Here is a 14,096-nt window from a genome sequence, read left to right as displayed (position 1 = left end):
TGGCTTGCCTGATCACAGTGTGTGTGCGTGCGTGTGTGTGCGTGTGTGTGTGTGTGTGTGTTTCTGTGTGTGTGGATTGAGGGAAGTAACTCAGGCTTACAGCTTACCGTAAAGCTCTGTCCAACAGGCAGATAAGATGGAGAGTAGGTGGGTGGGGACCTAAACACTGACAGTCTAAGGATAGCTTTCACACTAAGTGGATCGGTGCTGTGATAGTGGCAGCATGCAAACAGCCCACAGAGCATGACACAGTTTGCATAAGAAGTAATTCAATACCTTTTTCCCTTCCTTGTGTTTCTGTTGCAGGTAAGCATGCAGAAAACGTGTTTGGGGAGCTTTTTAACGAGGCCAACACATTTTACAGTCGTGCAAACTCTCTGCAGGACCGTATTGACCGCTTGGCAGTCAAAGTCACCCAACTGGACTCCAGCGTGGAGGAAGGTCAGTTCACTGAAAACCTATGCTTTTTCCTACTGTCGCTGATTTTTAACAGACTTCTACCTCTGCTCTTGCTGCTCCACAGTGTCTCTCCAGGACATAAACATGAGGAAGGCCTATCGAGGCGCTGCGGTCCAGGACCAGGAGGTTTTGTCCAAAGGCAGCACTCCCAGTTCTGTTGCTGAAATGTATGAGGGCTGTGACAGGCCTCCCCCTCTTGGTGCCCTCACGGCTTACAGGTTCTGCACGTGTTCCACGCCAACCGTCACTTTCACTTTATATTTTCAGTCTTTGCAAACTGTTTTATTCGATACAATACAGGGAGGACTCCACCGACGCAATGAAATTCTACTCGGACCCGTCGTACTTTTTTGATCTTTGGAAGGAGAAGATGCTTCAGGACACCGAGGACAAGAGGAAAGAAAGGCGGAGACAACGGGTAACAGCATTTAGAGCTCTGTTCATGTGTTTTACGTTTTGAGGAAATATTCACTCCTTTGTCTTTAAATTACTCTTTCAAAGGAACAGAAGAGGAGCATGGAGAGCAGCACCCTCCAGCGGGAGGTGAAGAAGGTGAGGAAGGCGCGAAACCGCAGACAAGAGTGGAACATTATGGCTTTTGATAAAGAGCTCCGTCCAGATCACCGCCATCCAAAAACCCTTCGACGGGGAGCATCGTCAGAAGGCTCTCTCTCTCCTGACGGCAGGCAAGGGTTCCCTTTTCCTTCCATTTTTCAAACAAGTTTGTGATTTTAAAAAGAAAGGATTTTATTCATCTTCTTACATTATTTCAATGTTGGTTGTGTTCAGTTTTCTGTGTGGTGTAATTTTACTTTTTTAAAGATAAAGATGCAGATTTGTTGACGTTATAGTTTAAAGAATAGTACATTTAACTTTTGAAACTCAAACTGTTATTTTCCTTTCTTTCCGAATCCTTTCAGTTTGATGCAACGCATTTGAAATAATTCAGGAGACGAGATGCTGCAAGTGTGAAAAATCAAATTCACGGTTGCATTTTACTTCATTTTACATTGTGCCAAATGTTTCTTGTTGCAGAGGCTTTTTATAAATGACAAACGATGTTTTTCATCCTGAAAAAAAAGAGGTTTTTTTATTATATCTGGTGATATAAACATTTATGCACTGTTACCTTAAATACACGCATGAAAACCAGTTTTGATTTCTTTCAGTCAATCCTTTCCTTTATTTTGTATTTGCACAAATTAAATGTTTTCGAAAGGCTTCTGAACCCATGCAATAAATCCCTCATCATAATCAGATCTGTATTTAATACAGCACCTCATGTAGGATGGGTTTTCAATCTTGTTTCTTTTGTGTAGGGATTTCACCAGATTTATTCAGTGATTTTTTTTGGGATTATATCCTTCAAAGGAGATAATATGTATACATATATATTCTATAAAATATCACCTTGAAAAAAAAATAATAACTGGAAACTATTACACCATTGTCATATTTTAAATATCCAGAATAAATAAAACACTTGAAGCAACAAATGAAGTGGATACTAAAGACTCTGTAAACCAAATTGCTGTTCGAAAAAAGGGAACGCACCAGACTGAAACCTTTTGTCGTCCAGTCTTTGATAGAAAGATTGACAGAAATGAGACTAACAGTCATGCAAATGGAAAATTATTGAGCAGTATTCAATTTATCATGATAATTTATTGCTTTTATGTGACAGGCTTAGTTTTAACTATTCTAAATGTTCATTATCACTTAAATCCATTCCAAAAAAAAAACCCATTCATGTTTACGTTGTAGGATTTAAAATAAATTTTCACTTAATTTATGAGTGAAAAATTCCAGAAATGCAGAGTGAAACTGGATACTTTTCAACAAACATCCTCTACACAGCATGTTTGCTTTTTTCATCCCTTCTGTTTTGTGCTTGTGATATGGCATTTTTTTGGGAAAAAAAGAGGGACCATCTGGATATGCAAAGGCATCTGCATCTTAATCTCCCTCACTGTCATTGTTTATCCAGGCCTGACCTTCTGGACTACCCAATCCCTCCAGTACCTGCTCACGCTGTTTGCAACTATGCCAGGTCCCATGATTACATCCCAGGAAACGCACATCCCTCACCACCTGTGGAGCACGAATACCACAGCATCGATGTCAACTACAAGAGAGCAACTTATGCTGCAGCAGAGCCCCGCATTGCAGACAGATTAAACGGTTCTGCATGTCTGGCTGCAGACTGCACGTACGTGTTGTGCTGTTCAGGAGCTAGACGCGTCATCAGCAGGAATATCAGATTAATTTGTTGGATGTCAGATTAACAAAATTGATCAGACATGCAAAACAAAATGTGTGGAAAGGAGTAGGTGAAAGTGAAAACACATTATTTCCAGCTCATATTTTCACGTTGTTCTGTCGTGTCCTGGCATGTTTTTGTGGTGGATGAATTCATCCTACAGAGTTTTGTGGTAGTGTGCAAAACTACTACAAACATGTCAAGTTGAAATCAGGGCCGATGCAAAAGTTTAATGTTTGCATGCCATGTCCATTCTTAAATTTGTTTGGATGTGTGTTTGATATTTTATAAAACATCGATTTGGGTGCAGATTTCTCAGTTTAGCTGTTGAGTTGAGGTTAACTCACCACATGTCATTCTTCTCCTTCAATATTCTTGCAATGCACCACTACAACTGGAAATGTAACAGACCCTCAGCATGTTACTGCCAACTCCTTGCTTTATTGCTGGTAAAGCATTTTACATTTTAATGCTTCACTTGATTCCTATTTGTCATTGTGGTCAGACGGCTCAGTCTTCATCGCTTTTGACAAAGAAACTGTTTTTGAGCAAATACTTAACTTATTCATGTGGGCAGGTGCAAATGCCAGCTAACTTTCAAAGTGTAGATTTTCGAGTGGGAGCTTTTTTTTTTTCACCAATAACGTCTAAATCTATGTTGACCAAAAGTTTCAAACGTTTCAATAGTGACTCTTGTGTTCAGGTAATGATAGGCTTGAGTTATCATTAACTGGGTTGTTTTTAAATAACTGAACCAATTCCTTTTCATCTAAGGGTGACAAGTTGGGGATCCTGCAAAGAGCAGCTCAGATGAGTGGCTGGATAATTAAAATCTAGACACAGTGCACATAAAAATAAATTAGCTTAACAACAAGCTTCTGGAATAGCTTGAAAATGAAAGGAGTGGAAATAAACCAGATTAAATAAATTTACTACTCTTAGGAAATAAACCAGATTAAATAAACTTACTACTCTTAGGAAATAAACCAGATTAAATAAACTTACTACTCTTATCAGAAATGGTTAAAAAAAATCTAATCTAATTATATCTTGTTGGTGGGTTTAAGAAATGTTCCACAAAAATCACCCATGTTAAAAATCACCCACGTTGTATTTTGAATTATCATACAACTTTGAAAAAAATTATTTAAATAAACTAGTTTAAAGCCCCAAATTAATATGACGTTCATGCCCGCAAAGAGTGTATGTGATTGTACTCTTTGCCCCCAAAATAAGCTAGTTTCAAAATGTAACTTCATATTGCTGAGGTTTGTGGCTCTAATCTTAATCTTCTTACCTTTGAACAGCTCCATTCCTCCTCCTCCTCCCCCCCAAGGCCCACCACCCATCCCATCCTCCCAGACTGCATTTGGCTTTCCACCACCACCCCTGAATAGTGGAGCTGTGCACATCGGACCAGGTTACCCACTGCCGCCGGTGCCTCCTCCGGGGCCACATATGGCGCCTCCACCTCCGGGTCCCCCTCCTCCACCTCTGCCTCCCCCAGCCGCGCCCTCACACCCACCAAGACGCAATGAAACCAAACCGGTTAAAGATGCCAGAAGTGATCTGCTGTCAGCCATTCGGATGGGTGAGCATGGCTTCTCTGATGTCATTTTGTGAAAGAGGTTTGCTGATTTAAGGTGTGCTAATGTTTTCTTCTATTGTTAGGCATCCAGCTGAAGAAAGTTCAAGAGCAGCAAGAGCAGCAGAACAAGAGGGAGCCCGTGGGGAACGATGTGGCCACCATCCTGTCCCGACGCATTGCAGTTGAATACAGTGACTCCGAGGATGATTCTGAGTTTGAAGAAAATGACTGGTCAGACTGACCTTGCATAAGCTGAAGCATGTGATTTATATGTACTTTTTGGGAAGCCTCTAAAAAAGGAAATTGAATTGTGCTTGAACTTGTTTGGCTCCATCTAGTGTGTAGACAGAGCCATTTATCTCACGTGCTTATTTTGCACCTCTAGCAAAATGCATGAATTAGATGAATATTTACGTCTTCTGCATGTAAAAGACAAAATTATGTGTGATTTATAGCTAAAAAAAATTTTATGTTTGTCTTTTATTCCAATGTCTTCTAAATCAAAACCGAAAAAAAGGAAAAGCTTATCTTATCAATGAGAATTATAAGTTTATAATCATCAGATCCATTTTTTAAAATTAAATAAATCTTGAAAATCCTCAGCAGGAAAGTAAACACCAATATAAATAATACATGCCATGTCTGGCTGTCATCCATGTCCATTCTAAGGTGTCATGGTCTCTTTCTGTGCCGCAGCCTTGGTAACAGGAAACTGAACACTTGTACAGACTAGAGGCGCTGTCGATGTTACAAGTTTAAGTGTGTGTGTGATCAAATCCATCTAAATTTTACAGAAATAGGTGTTTATATGTTCATTATTGTATGTATAAAATATAACGCTCCATTAAATGTTTCTGTGCATGTTTGTTCTGAAGTGTTTTGGAAAAATTATTAAATACCAATAAATATTTTATAAACGAGTTTATGAGAATTTCTTGTCCTTCACTTCATCTTTCTCTACCCTTTTCTCTCTTTTTTGGCCCTCCCAACAGTTAAGCAGCTTTATATTGATTATTATTATTATTATTATTATTATTATTATTATTATTATTATTATTATTATGTATCTCACTCAGATAATGGTTCATTTTTACACTAGCCATTTTTAATGAATGTAAATTGTATTTTGTTTCTCTTTCTATGTAGTTTTAACACCTTCTCATCATCAATCCAAAACCGTTTCCCCACGTCCTTAAATTAATATTACATCTTTTAAATGCACATCTTTCTTGATTTTTTTGTTGTTGTTTTTTTTAACTCTGTTCTTCAGCTCATTACGTTTTGTTTGTTTTTTTATTGAATATCATTTACAGGCACTGTAAGTTATGTGCGTTTTCACTTCTGTCCAGCAGAGGTCAGTAATGCGTCTGTGAAACGTGAGTGGACAGACGGAACTGCACAGGGTGGGAAACTGTTTATCTTCAGACGCCATATTGGCTCAAGACGCAGCCAGCACTATTGGAGGAAATACGAAGCTGCTTGAGCCAAAATGGAGACGTTTTCTTCCCGTGACAGCCCGGTGCTTTGCAGGTGATTAGCACAGGGAAGCTCCTCCTTATCTTGCGACAGCAGAGACAAACCTGGGCACAACTTCATATCAGTTTAAGGTAACATTCTCATGTTGGCGTTATTTGGTGAGAGTTTCACAGATATGTTTGTCTTTCGTCAAGCGTTGTGTGATGTGGTACCCCAGCGCTGTGTAAATTAGTTTTATCTGAGTATCTGTGACTGTGATGAGTCTCGGGACTCTGCTAGCTTGTCACCTGACTCGTTCACGCACAAATCAGCTTTCAAGTCAAAACATGAGACAGCCATCTGTCCTTTAAGGCTAGTTTGTGATCTGCTTAACTTGTTTATTCATTTTCAGACACTCCAGAAGTTTAGCTGTTCAATCCTTCTGCTATTCTGTACTATGAGTAAAAAAAAATGAAACAAGTGATCAGATACTGTGTGACTTCAGCCTCCCCGTACTTAGCATGACTTTCTTTACCATCTTTTAAATGATGTAAAGGTGTTGTCTGTCTGAGTGTGTCATATTAAATAAACTTTGTCATCTCTTGACCTCCCCGGGTTTCTTTGCAGGACGTAAATTAAACCATGGACACGTCAAAGCTTCCTAAGATCCAGGATGAGGAGAGAGAAAGCCAGTTCGGCTATGTTCATGGAGTTTCAGGACCAGGTCTGCCCAGTTTTCCAAACACGATTACAATGGTGTCATAAAGAGTAGCTGTGTTTTGTCTAATAATTCTGCTACAAGTTATTTATCAAAAGCAAATATAATAACCAGGCTTAAATAATCCCTTTTAATATGACCATAAAACTGTTGGATTTTAATCCAGTGATCAGTTGGATTAGTTTAAGTTTTTGTGTTTAAGTTTAAATATAAAAACTTAAGCGGGAATCCTGGTAGACGTAGAAATAGAATTTTTTTTATTTTTTATTATTTTTTGTTCTTTTGTGAATATTTTTTGATTTTTCATTCCTGCTTCTGCAACTGACAGTGGTGACGGCCACTGCCATGGCTGGAGCTGCCATGTATGAGCTGGTTCGTGTCGGCCACAGCGAGCTGGTTGGAGAAATCATCCGTTTAGAGGGTGACATGGCGACCATCCAGGTGTATGAAGAGACCTGTATCCTTTCTACTGCCACAAAACCTCCTATTATATTAAATTTCACTGGTCTGTTTACAGCTTTTAGTAAGGAACATATGGAATGGTGTTAAAAGCATCTTGCGATCACCTTGGCTTTGTGGGTGTGTTTTTGTTTTGTTTTTTCTTTAACTCCATGCTCCAGCTGGTGTGTCCGTCGGTGACCCCGTCCTCCGAACGGGGAAACCCCTTTCCGTAGAGCTGGGGCCGGGAATCATGGGCTCCATCTTTGACGGTATCCAACGTCCTCTAAAAGACATTAATGATCTGACCCAAAGTATCTACATCCCGCGAGGAGTAAATATCGGCGCTCTTAACAGAGACATCAAATGGGAGTTTTCTCCCGGCCAGAGCCTTCGGGTGGGAAATCTTCCCAGTACTACTTTGGATTTAATGACTATTTCTCAACTAGTCTGACTCATTTTTTATTTTTTTTCCCTGCTATAGGTTGGCAGTCACATCACAGGCGGAGATATTTACGGGACTGTGTTTGAAAACTCCTTAATTAAGCACAAACTCATGCTTCCACCTCGAAACAGAGGCACTGTCACCTACCTGGCCCCACCTGGGAACTACGACCTTTCTGTGAGTGCTGCTCATAAAGCTGAATGCGCTTCAGAGCTTTTGAAATAAATGATGTATTTGTTTCAATTTGATCTTCTTCTTATGCATGTAGGATGTTGTTTTGGAGCTTGAATTCGAAGGAGTAAAGGAGAAGTTTACCATGGTCCAGGTGTGGCCAGTACGACAAATTCGGCCGGTAACAGAGAAACTACCTGCCAATCATCCACTGCTGACTGGACAGAGAGTTCTTGATGCCCTTTTCCCGTGAGAGCTTCTTTGGATATTGATTTATGTCACAATTAATCACATTAATTAGTTATATAAATATTTATTTGTCAACTGTTTACACCTGCATGATTCTTACTTTTCATAGATGTGTACAAGGTGGCACCACTGCTATCCCTGGAGCCTTCGGGTGCGGAAAGACCGTGATCTCGCAGTCGCTGTCAAAGTACTCCAACAGTGACGTCATCATCTATGTGGGCTGTGGGGAACGTGGCAATGAAATGTCTGAAGTGCTGCGGGATTTCCCAGAGGTTGGTGGAGCAACTTTTACATTTTAATGTGTAATTTCTGTGACTGGAACACTTTTTAGACTTCTTAAACTCAGAAAAATGTGCCACTTTCAGTTTTCAGTAGCTACATTTATGGCATTTCTTTTGTTTGCTTCATTGTTTTTATCTTTTGAGCCTTAAATTTGAGATTCTGCAGACAAAGAATAAAAAGCAAACTGTCACTTGGTTGAATATGAAAAAAGCATCTACATTTTTAATTTTTAATTTTTTTTGTGTGGCCACAATACTGCAAGATATATGAAGTAACACTCTGGATCACCAAAAGCAAATGGGAACTAAATATGATAGAACACGTGTTGGGTTTCCTTTAGATGGCTGTGGATCAGAAATGTCCTCACTTAAGTCATGTTAAGACGACATAAACTGACGTAATGTTACCGTTTCCTTTGCTCAACAGCTTACAATGGAAGTTGACGGCAAAGTTGAGAGCATCATGAAGAGAACAGCACTGGTTGCGAACACGTCCAACATGCCTGTGGCCGCTCGAGAGGCTTCCATCTATACAGGTGTGTGCATGTCGCCTCCAAAACAGGTCCCTGTGCAGGTAGTGTTTGTTTGAAGCTGGTACGAGAGTTTCATCGTTAATAAAGTAAGTCTTTAACGACTTGAGCTAAAAGGCCATGCAGGAAGGTAGAAGCCACCACTTCAAAAGCAAGATCACAGTTTGCAAATGCGCTCACAGACAAGGACTTCACTTTTTGGACACATATCTCATGTTCTTATAAACTGAAGAGTTTGACCGTTATGATCAGTGTTACGTCTGGAGAACGGTAGGAGAAAGTTTTGCTTGTGGAAAAATACGTGAAACCCTTGACCCAAGTTGCACAGTTTTGGATAATGTAATATTTAAAGTCAGATAGTGATATCTTGTAAGTGTGTTTCTTTTTTATAATTTAAATATACAGATATTGTCTAAAAAGTGTATTGTGGCTCACGGTTAGCAGACCAAACACCCATTAGATTTAATAATATTGTTCACGTCTCTGCAGGGATCACGCTGTCTGAGTACTTCAGAGATATGGGCTACAATGTGAGCATGATGGCTGACTCAACGTCCCGATGGGCCGAGGCGCTGAGAGAAATTTCTGGAAGACTGGCTGAAATGCCTGCAGGTGAGTTCACTGGTCATATGGTATTTATTAATTTGCATGTGCAGAGACTCTCTGTCCGACATAGATAACCAAGACCAGGAAAAATCTAGCATTGCCTCTATCTTTAGTGAACTGTTAAAAACGCTGACGATGTGAACGCTCCTGCTTGCAGACAGCGGCTATCCTGCCTATCTGGGCGCCAGGCTGGCTTCCTTCTACGAGCGCGCTGGACGTGTGAAGTGCCTGGGAAATCCAGAGCGAGAAGGCAGCGTCAGCATCGTTGGAGCGTCAGTCCATGTTTCTGTTGTTATGTTAGATTGCTAGAAACTAATTTTTTTTATCAGAAATTTTGTTAAAAGGAGCGTTTGACATCATGTTTATAATGATCATCTTTACCTCTAGTTTTTCATTGAGCTGATATAAAGTCCTGATCTGCATTGCATCAGTCATCAGGCTGACTCTTGTTTTAATTTGGTGGTTCCTGTTAGTGTGTCGCCCCCTGGTGGAGACTTCTCAGATCCAGTCACTTCAGCCACGTTGGGAATAGTTCAGGTACGCGGCCGGTTACGGTGCCTCAGTCGTGGATCCTCCTCCTCTTTCTGATTCAACGTGTGTGAGACGTTGCTTGTTCTTCCCAGGTCTTCTGGGGCCTGGACAAGAAGCTGGCTCAGAGAAAGCACTTCCCTTCAGTAAACTGGCTAATCAGCTACAGCAAGTACACACGAGCGCTGGATGAATATTACGACAAACACTTTCCAGAGTTTGTCCCGCTTCGTACAAAAGCGAAGGAGATCCTGCAGGAGGAGGAGGACTTGGCTGAAATTGTGCAGCTTGTAGGCAAGGTGAGGAGGACCGAGAGGGAAGAACATGTGACCAAATCTCAGATTAAAAACGGTTGGTCATTTATGAATTGCAACTTGTGTGGCAAGGGAAGCAATACATAATCCCTTTAGTGCAATTATGGCTGCTGACAGTGTGAACGTAACGAGATCTTGTTTTGTTTGCAGGCTTCTCTCGCTGAGACTGATAAAATCACTCTGGAAGTAGCTAAGCTCATAAAGGATGACTTCCTGCAGCAGAATGGCTACACCCCCTACGACAGGTGAGACCGCCTACTTTCATTTATTTTTATGGGTACTTATTTTGCCACGCACATACCTGGGGTGGCACACCATTGTCTTTTTTTCCAAGTTGAATACTTTTCTGAACTTGCATGATGTAAATCATTGTTACCCTTTAATCCCAGTAAGTTATTTCACGTTCTTTTTCCTTTTTTCCATTGAGTGCCATACTTTTTCTGTGCTTCTGAACATGATTAAAGTTGCTTACTTTTTATTTTTAAATATGAAAATCTTCTAATGATGCACAGATGCTGATCAAATCAAAGGTAAAAACCCTCCTTGGATTAATAAGAAAAGGAACATTGACCAATATATTTGATGATTATTCTTGATGATTTTGGTGATGTTTCATATTTGATGACCGTATAATGTTTTTATTATATAAAGCACTTTGAACTGCCTTGTTGCTGATTTGTCCTACGCAAATAAACTGACAAATTGATCTTCTTGGAAACGGCGGGAACAAGTCTATGAATGTTTCCTTCATGCGATTCTTACATAACTGATGAGGTTCACACATTCCTCCGGCCTCCACACGCAGGTTCTGCCCCTTTTACAAAACCGTCGGCGTCCTCTCAAACATGATTGCGTTCTACGACATGGCCCGACACGCAGTGGAGTCCACGGCTCAGAGCGACAACAAGATCACCTGGGCCATGATCAAGGAGCACATGGGAGAGATCCTGTACAGGGTCAGCTCCATGAAGTTCAAGGTACGTTCAGTTCTGTTTGATTTGTTACGTATTTTTGGAGCTACATTGGGAAACATGAAGTTGTGGTGTGTCTTCCTCAGGACCCTGTTAAAGATGGAGAAGCTAAGATCAAGGCAGAGTATGCCCAGCTGCTGGAGGACATGCAGAATGCCTTCCGGACCCTCGAGGAATGAGCCTCCAGTTTCTTGTCTCTACACCAAAGTAGCCGAAGCATTTAGCCCAGAATCGTTGGCCCACGTTGTGTTTGTCCTCCTCATTTGTGTGAACATTCTCTCTGTGTTTACATCTCCTCAAACATTCCAGGACTATCATACATCTTGATCTCGTTTTGGTCTTTTGGATTTTATTTGATTTAAAACCTGCTGCTGGAACATTTGCTGTGTTCTGTAGAGACTCTCACGCCTGCTTCTGGCCAAAGGTTAAAACCTGTGGGCTTTCATCAGCAGTCGCACTTGCATCAAACTCTTATCAGAGTGAAAATGAAGATGTCTCTTTTTTTTCTTGAAATGGTGCAAAGTGCAGATTTTTTTTAAAAACTCAACTTTAGCCATGCAGATGAATAATGGGACAGAGTATTCAGGGTGCAGTCAGTGGAGTTTAATCTTTTTGCCTCCTAACTCTTGAGGGTGATTGTGGTGTGGACTCTACACTTGATACAATGTGTAAAAAATGTATAATGAAATAATCTTTTAGTTTGTGTTTAAACAAGTGTCTGTTATTGGTGGTACTTTAAAATAAATACAAAAGAAATACCTCCAAGTTTGTCTTTGAAGTGAGATTTTTATCACGTTCTCTTGAGTTTTTGAGAAATGGGATCAGGTTGTGGATGTTTTGTATTTTCAGTTTCTTTAAATCTGCAGTCGTAGTTCACAAACTAAAACAGCTGCGACTGATTCCTTTGAGTCAGGAGTCACTCTTTGTCTCAAGTGGCGTTTTGTTTGTCACATTCCAGTTAATATCAATATTAACTAGTTGTAAGAAGGAGGAGGTTGTAATTAATATCACCACCATGTTTTTTCAGACAAGTTCAAACTTGTTTTTGGGATCAAATACATATTGCAAATCTTCCCACTAGGTGGCAAACACACAGTTTTTATTTTGACTTGAAAAATCCTCCACGGTAGCTTAACATATTAAGAACTCGCTTTTCACATGCATTTGTTTAAAATAGGTCACTGTTTGATGAGATTTAATTGACAGTGGCTGTCTTTCTTTATCAGTAAACCAAATGAGACAATGTCTGCATTCCCTAAAAAAAAATACTCACCACCTTGGATGTTTTTGCTTTTTCTTTTGCTTTTTTGAATCCGTCATCATCAAAACATTAACATCAAAGTGGAAACTCATTTCGAGAAACTAAGGTCCTTCTCCTCTTAAGGACCTAGAAACCTTGTTAGAGTTCATGAAATGGTAAAATCTCAGAAATATCAGGAGAAATAAAGATCTAAAGCTCTTCTTCTCAGATCTAAAATCCATTAGTAAACTGTGGGGTGAGATTAGGAGAAGAGGGCATGAGAGAGGAATCAGGACTCTGTGATCCAGAGAGATTGTGCAGAAAGGAATGGTCAAAGATCCCTCTCTTGTCGTGGTCTAACCTGGGAAAAAAATCCTAGGAGAAGATCAGGAGAAAGAAATCTTCAAAAAGGCTTGTGTGTTCTATTAAAAAGAAAAAAAAAACTCTCCAAGAGCTTTGTGAACAATCATAAGAACCGATAATACAGAAGAAACATGCATCTAGATCTTTGCACTATACTGTACAGTAGTAAACATTTTATCTCAGCGGTGGACTTCAGCGCATTCTGCTGCTTCAGAGTCACAGCACAGCATCTTCCAAATTGGTTTAGAGCTGTTATGTCAGGTTCCGGCCTCCATTAAGACTAATGGAAGCGCAACCCGTAAAGCCAAGAGCAGCATCTTTTCGCCTGCATTGATTCAGTTTGTCTAGACGCACATTTATATAGACATTAAGGGCTCAGAATACACCAGCCTGCAGGTCGTAATGCACCTGCATCTCCACCTCCGATTCTTTGGTTTGTAATGATTGTGTGGGGGAAGTTATGGAGGGAAAATTAGAAAAAAAATAAAATAAAAAATCATGTGTTTGCTCCTGTGAAAACCATGTAGTTCTGCTGCTAAATTGAAGTAATTAGAAAACATTATGGAAAAATGTCTCTTATAGAGACCAGTTAATAACTTTGATTTGTTCTAGTAGCTTCCAGGAAGCTCAATCCTCCAGGCACCAAAGTGCTTTCTCTTTTTTTATGCAGCTGCCTGTTAACACAGTGAGGCCTGCATTAAACACTTATGATCCATACTTCCTCTTTTGCCCTGTTCAGTGGTGATGTAAAGCTAGACGGATGCAGCGTTTTGCCGAAGTATCTTTTTACCACTTGACTTTATTTAGAGTCTACGTTACAGCCCCACTTCAGTGTATTTTCTCAAGATTTTATGCAATAGACCAACATAAAGTAGAACACAGCTGTGAAGTGGAAGAAAACTACACGTTTTTTTTGTTTTTTTTATTAACAATAAAATCTAAAATTAAGCTCCATTCACTCTGATATTGCAAAATAAAATCCACTGACATGGTGCTTAAAAAAAAAGAGTCTATCTCAAATTACCTCGGTATAAACCCAGCAGTTTGGTGAAGGCCTGAGAGATTCTATAGAGAAATTCATTTGTTAAACAAACAAAAGCATGACATAGTGTGCAGGAATTTAAAACTTTATTACTTTTTTTTTTATGGACAAATGCTGCAGTTACTCAAGCCATTATCCCCAATCGGCCATCTTGTTTTTAACTACTGACATTTTGGTAATTGCAGTTATCTGCTTGTTTACTTGACGATGTCTTTGCAGTTCCTTTGGTTTTCTACATGCTGTGAGGATGTTTTTTTTTATGAGGGTTATGTAAACTTGTCAAACTTGATTAGAAGATGGATTGAGGCAAATACTGGACAAGACAACTTGTTGGAAGCAACAGGAACAAAATTTTACCTTCCACCGTAGCATAAACCAAGAGCTATAAATGGTTGTCCGAGGCCAAAGAGCAGCTATTAGAAAGGCATAGTCCAGATC

At 39.9% G+C, this 14,096-nt stretch overlaps 2 protein-coding genes across 2 annotated transcripts in view; both read left to right on the top strand.

The window, feature by feature from the left end:
* wasf3a (WASP family member 3a) overlaps positions 1-4,738 on the top strand; it is a 7,489-nt gene extending 2,751 nt beyond the window's left edge. The window contains exons 3-9 of the mRNA XM_007557297.2: positions 307-441; positions 524-677; positions 760-877; positions 961-1,145; positions 2,447-2,668; positions 4,027-4,310; positions 4,391-4,738. Coding sequence (XP_007557359.1) covers positions 307-441; positions 524-677; positions 760-877; positions 961-1,145; positions 2,447-2,668; positions 4,027-4,310; positions 4,391-4,548 — 1,256 coding nt within the window. The 3' untranslated portion in view covers positions 4,549-4,738. The remainder of the gene's footprint in view (positions 1-306; positions 442-523; positions 678-759; positions 878-960; positions 1,146-2,446; positions 2,669-4,026; positions 4,311-4,390) is intronic.
* Positions 4,739-5,731: 993 nt separating this feature from the next.
* LOC103141584 (V-type proton ATPase catalytic subunit A) lies at positions 5,732-11,778 on the top strand. Its single transcript, XM_007557288.2, has 15 exons — positions 5,732-5,914; positions 6,390-6,486; positions 6,809-6,937; positions 7,101-7,315; positions 7,403-7,540; positions 7,632-7,783; positions 7,893-8,055; positions 8,492-8,600; positions 9,084-9,206; positions 9,358-9,472; positions 9,674-9,737; positions 9,824-10,027; positions 10,193-10,287; positions 10,848-11,019; positions 11,100-11,778. Exons 2-15 carry the CDS (start codon positions 6,405-6,407, stop codon positions 11,190-11,192), a joined length of 1,854 nt encoding a protein of 617 aa, XP_007557350.1. The 5' UTR covers positions 5,732-5,914; positions 6,390-6,404; the 3' UTR covers positions 11,193-11,778.
* Positions 11,779-14,096: the final 2,318 nt, after the last annotated feature.

Source organism: Poecilia formosa, unplaced genomic scaffold (genome assembly GCF_000485575.1).
Source record: "Poecilia formosa unplaced genomic scaffold, Poecilia_formosa-5.1.2 Scaffold3, whole genome shotgun sequence".
Classification (NCBI taxonomy): Eukaryota; Metazoa; Chordata; class Actinopteri; order Cyprinodontiformes; family Poeciliidae; genus Poecilia; species Poecilia formosa.
The sequence above is the reverse complement of the archived record's forward strand: the minus strand, read 5'-3'. Positions and strand labels throughout refer to the sequence as shown.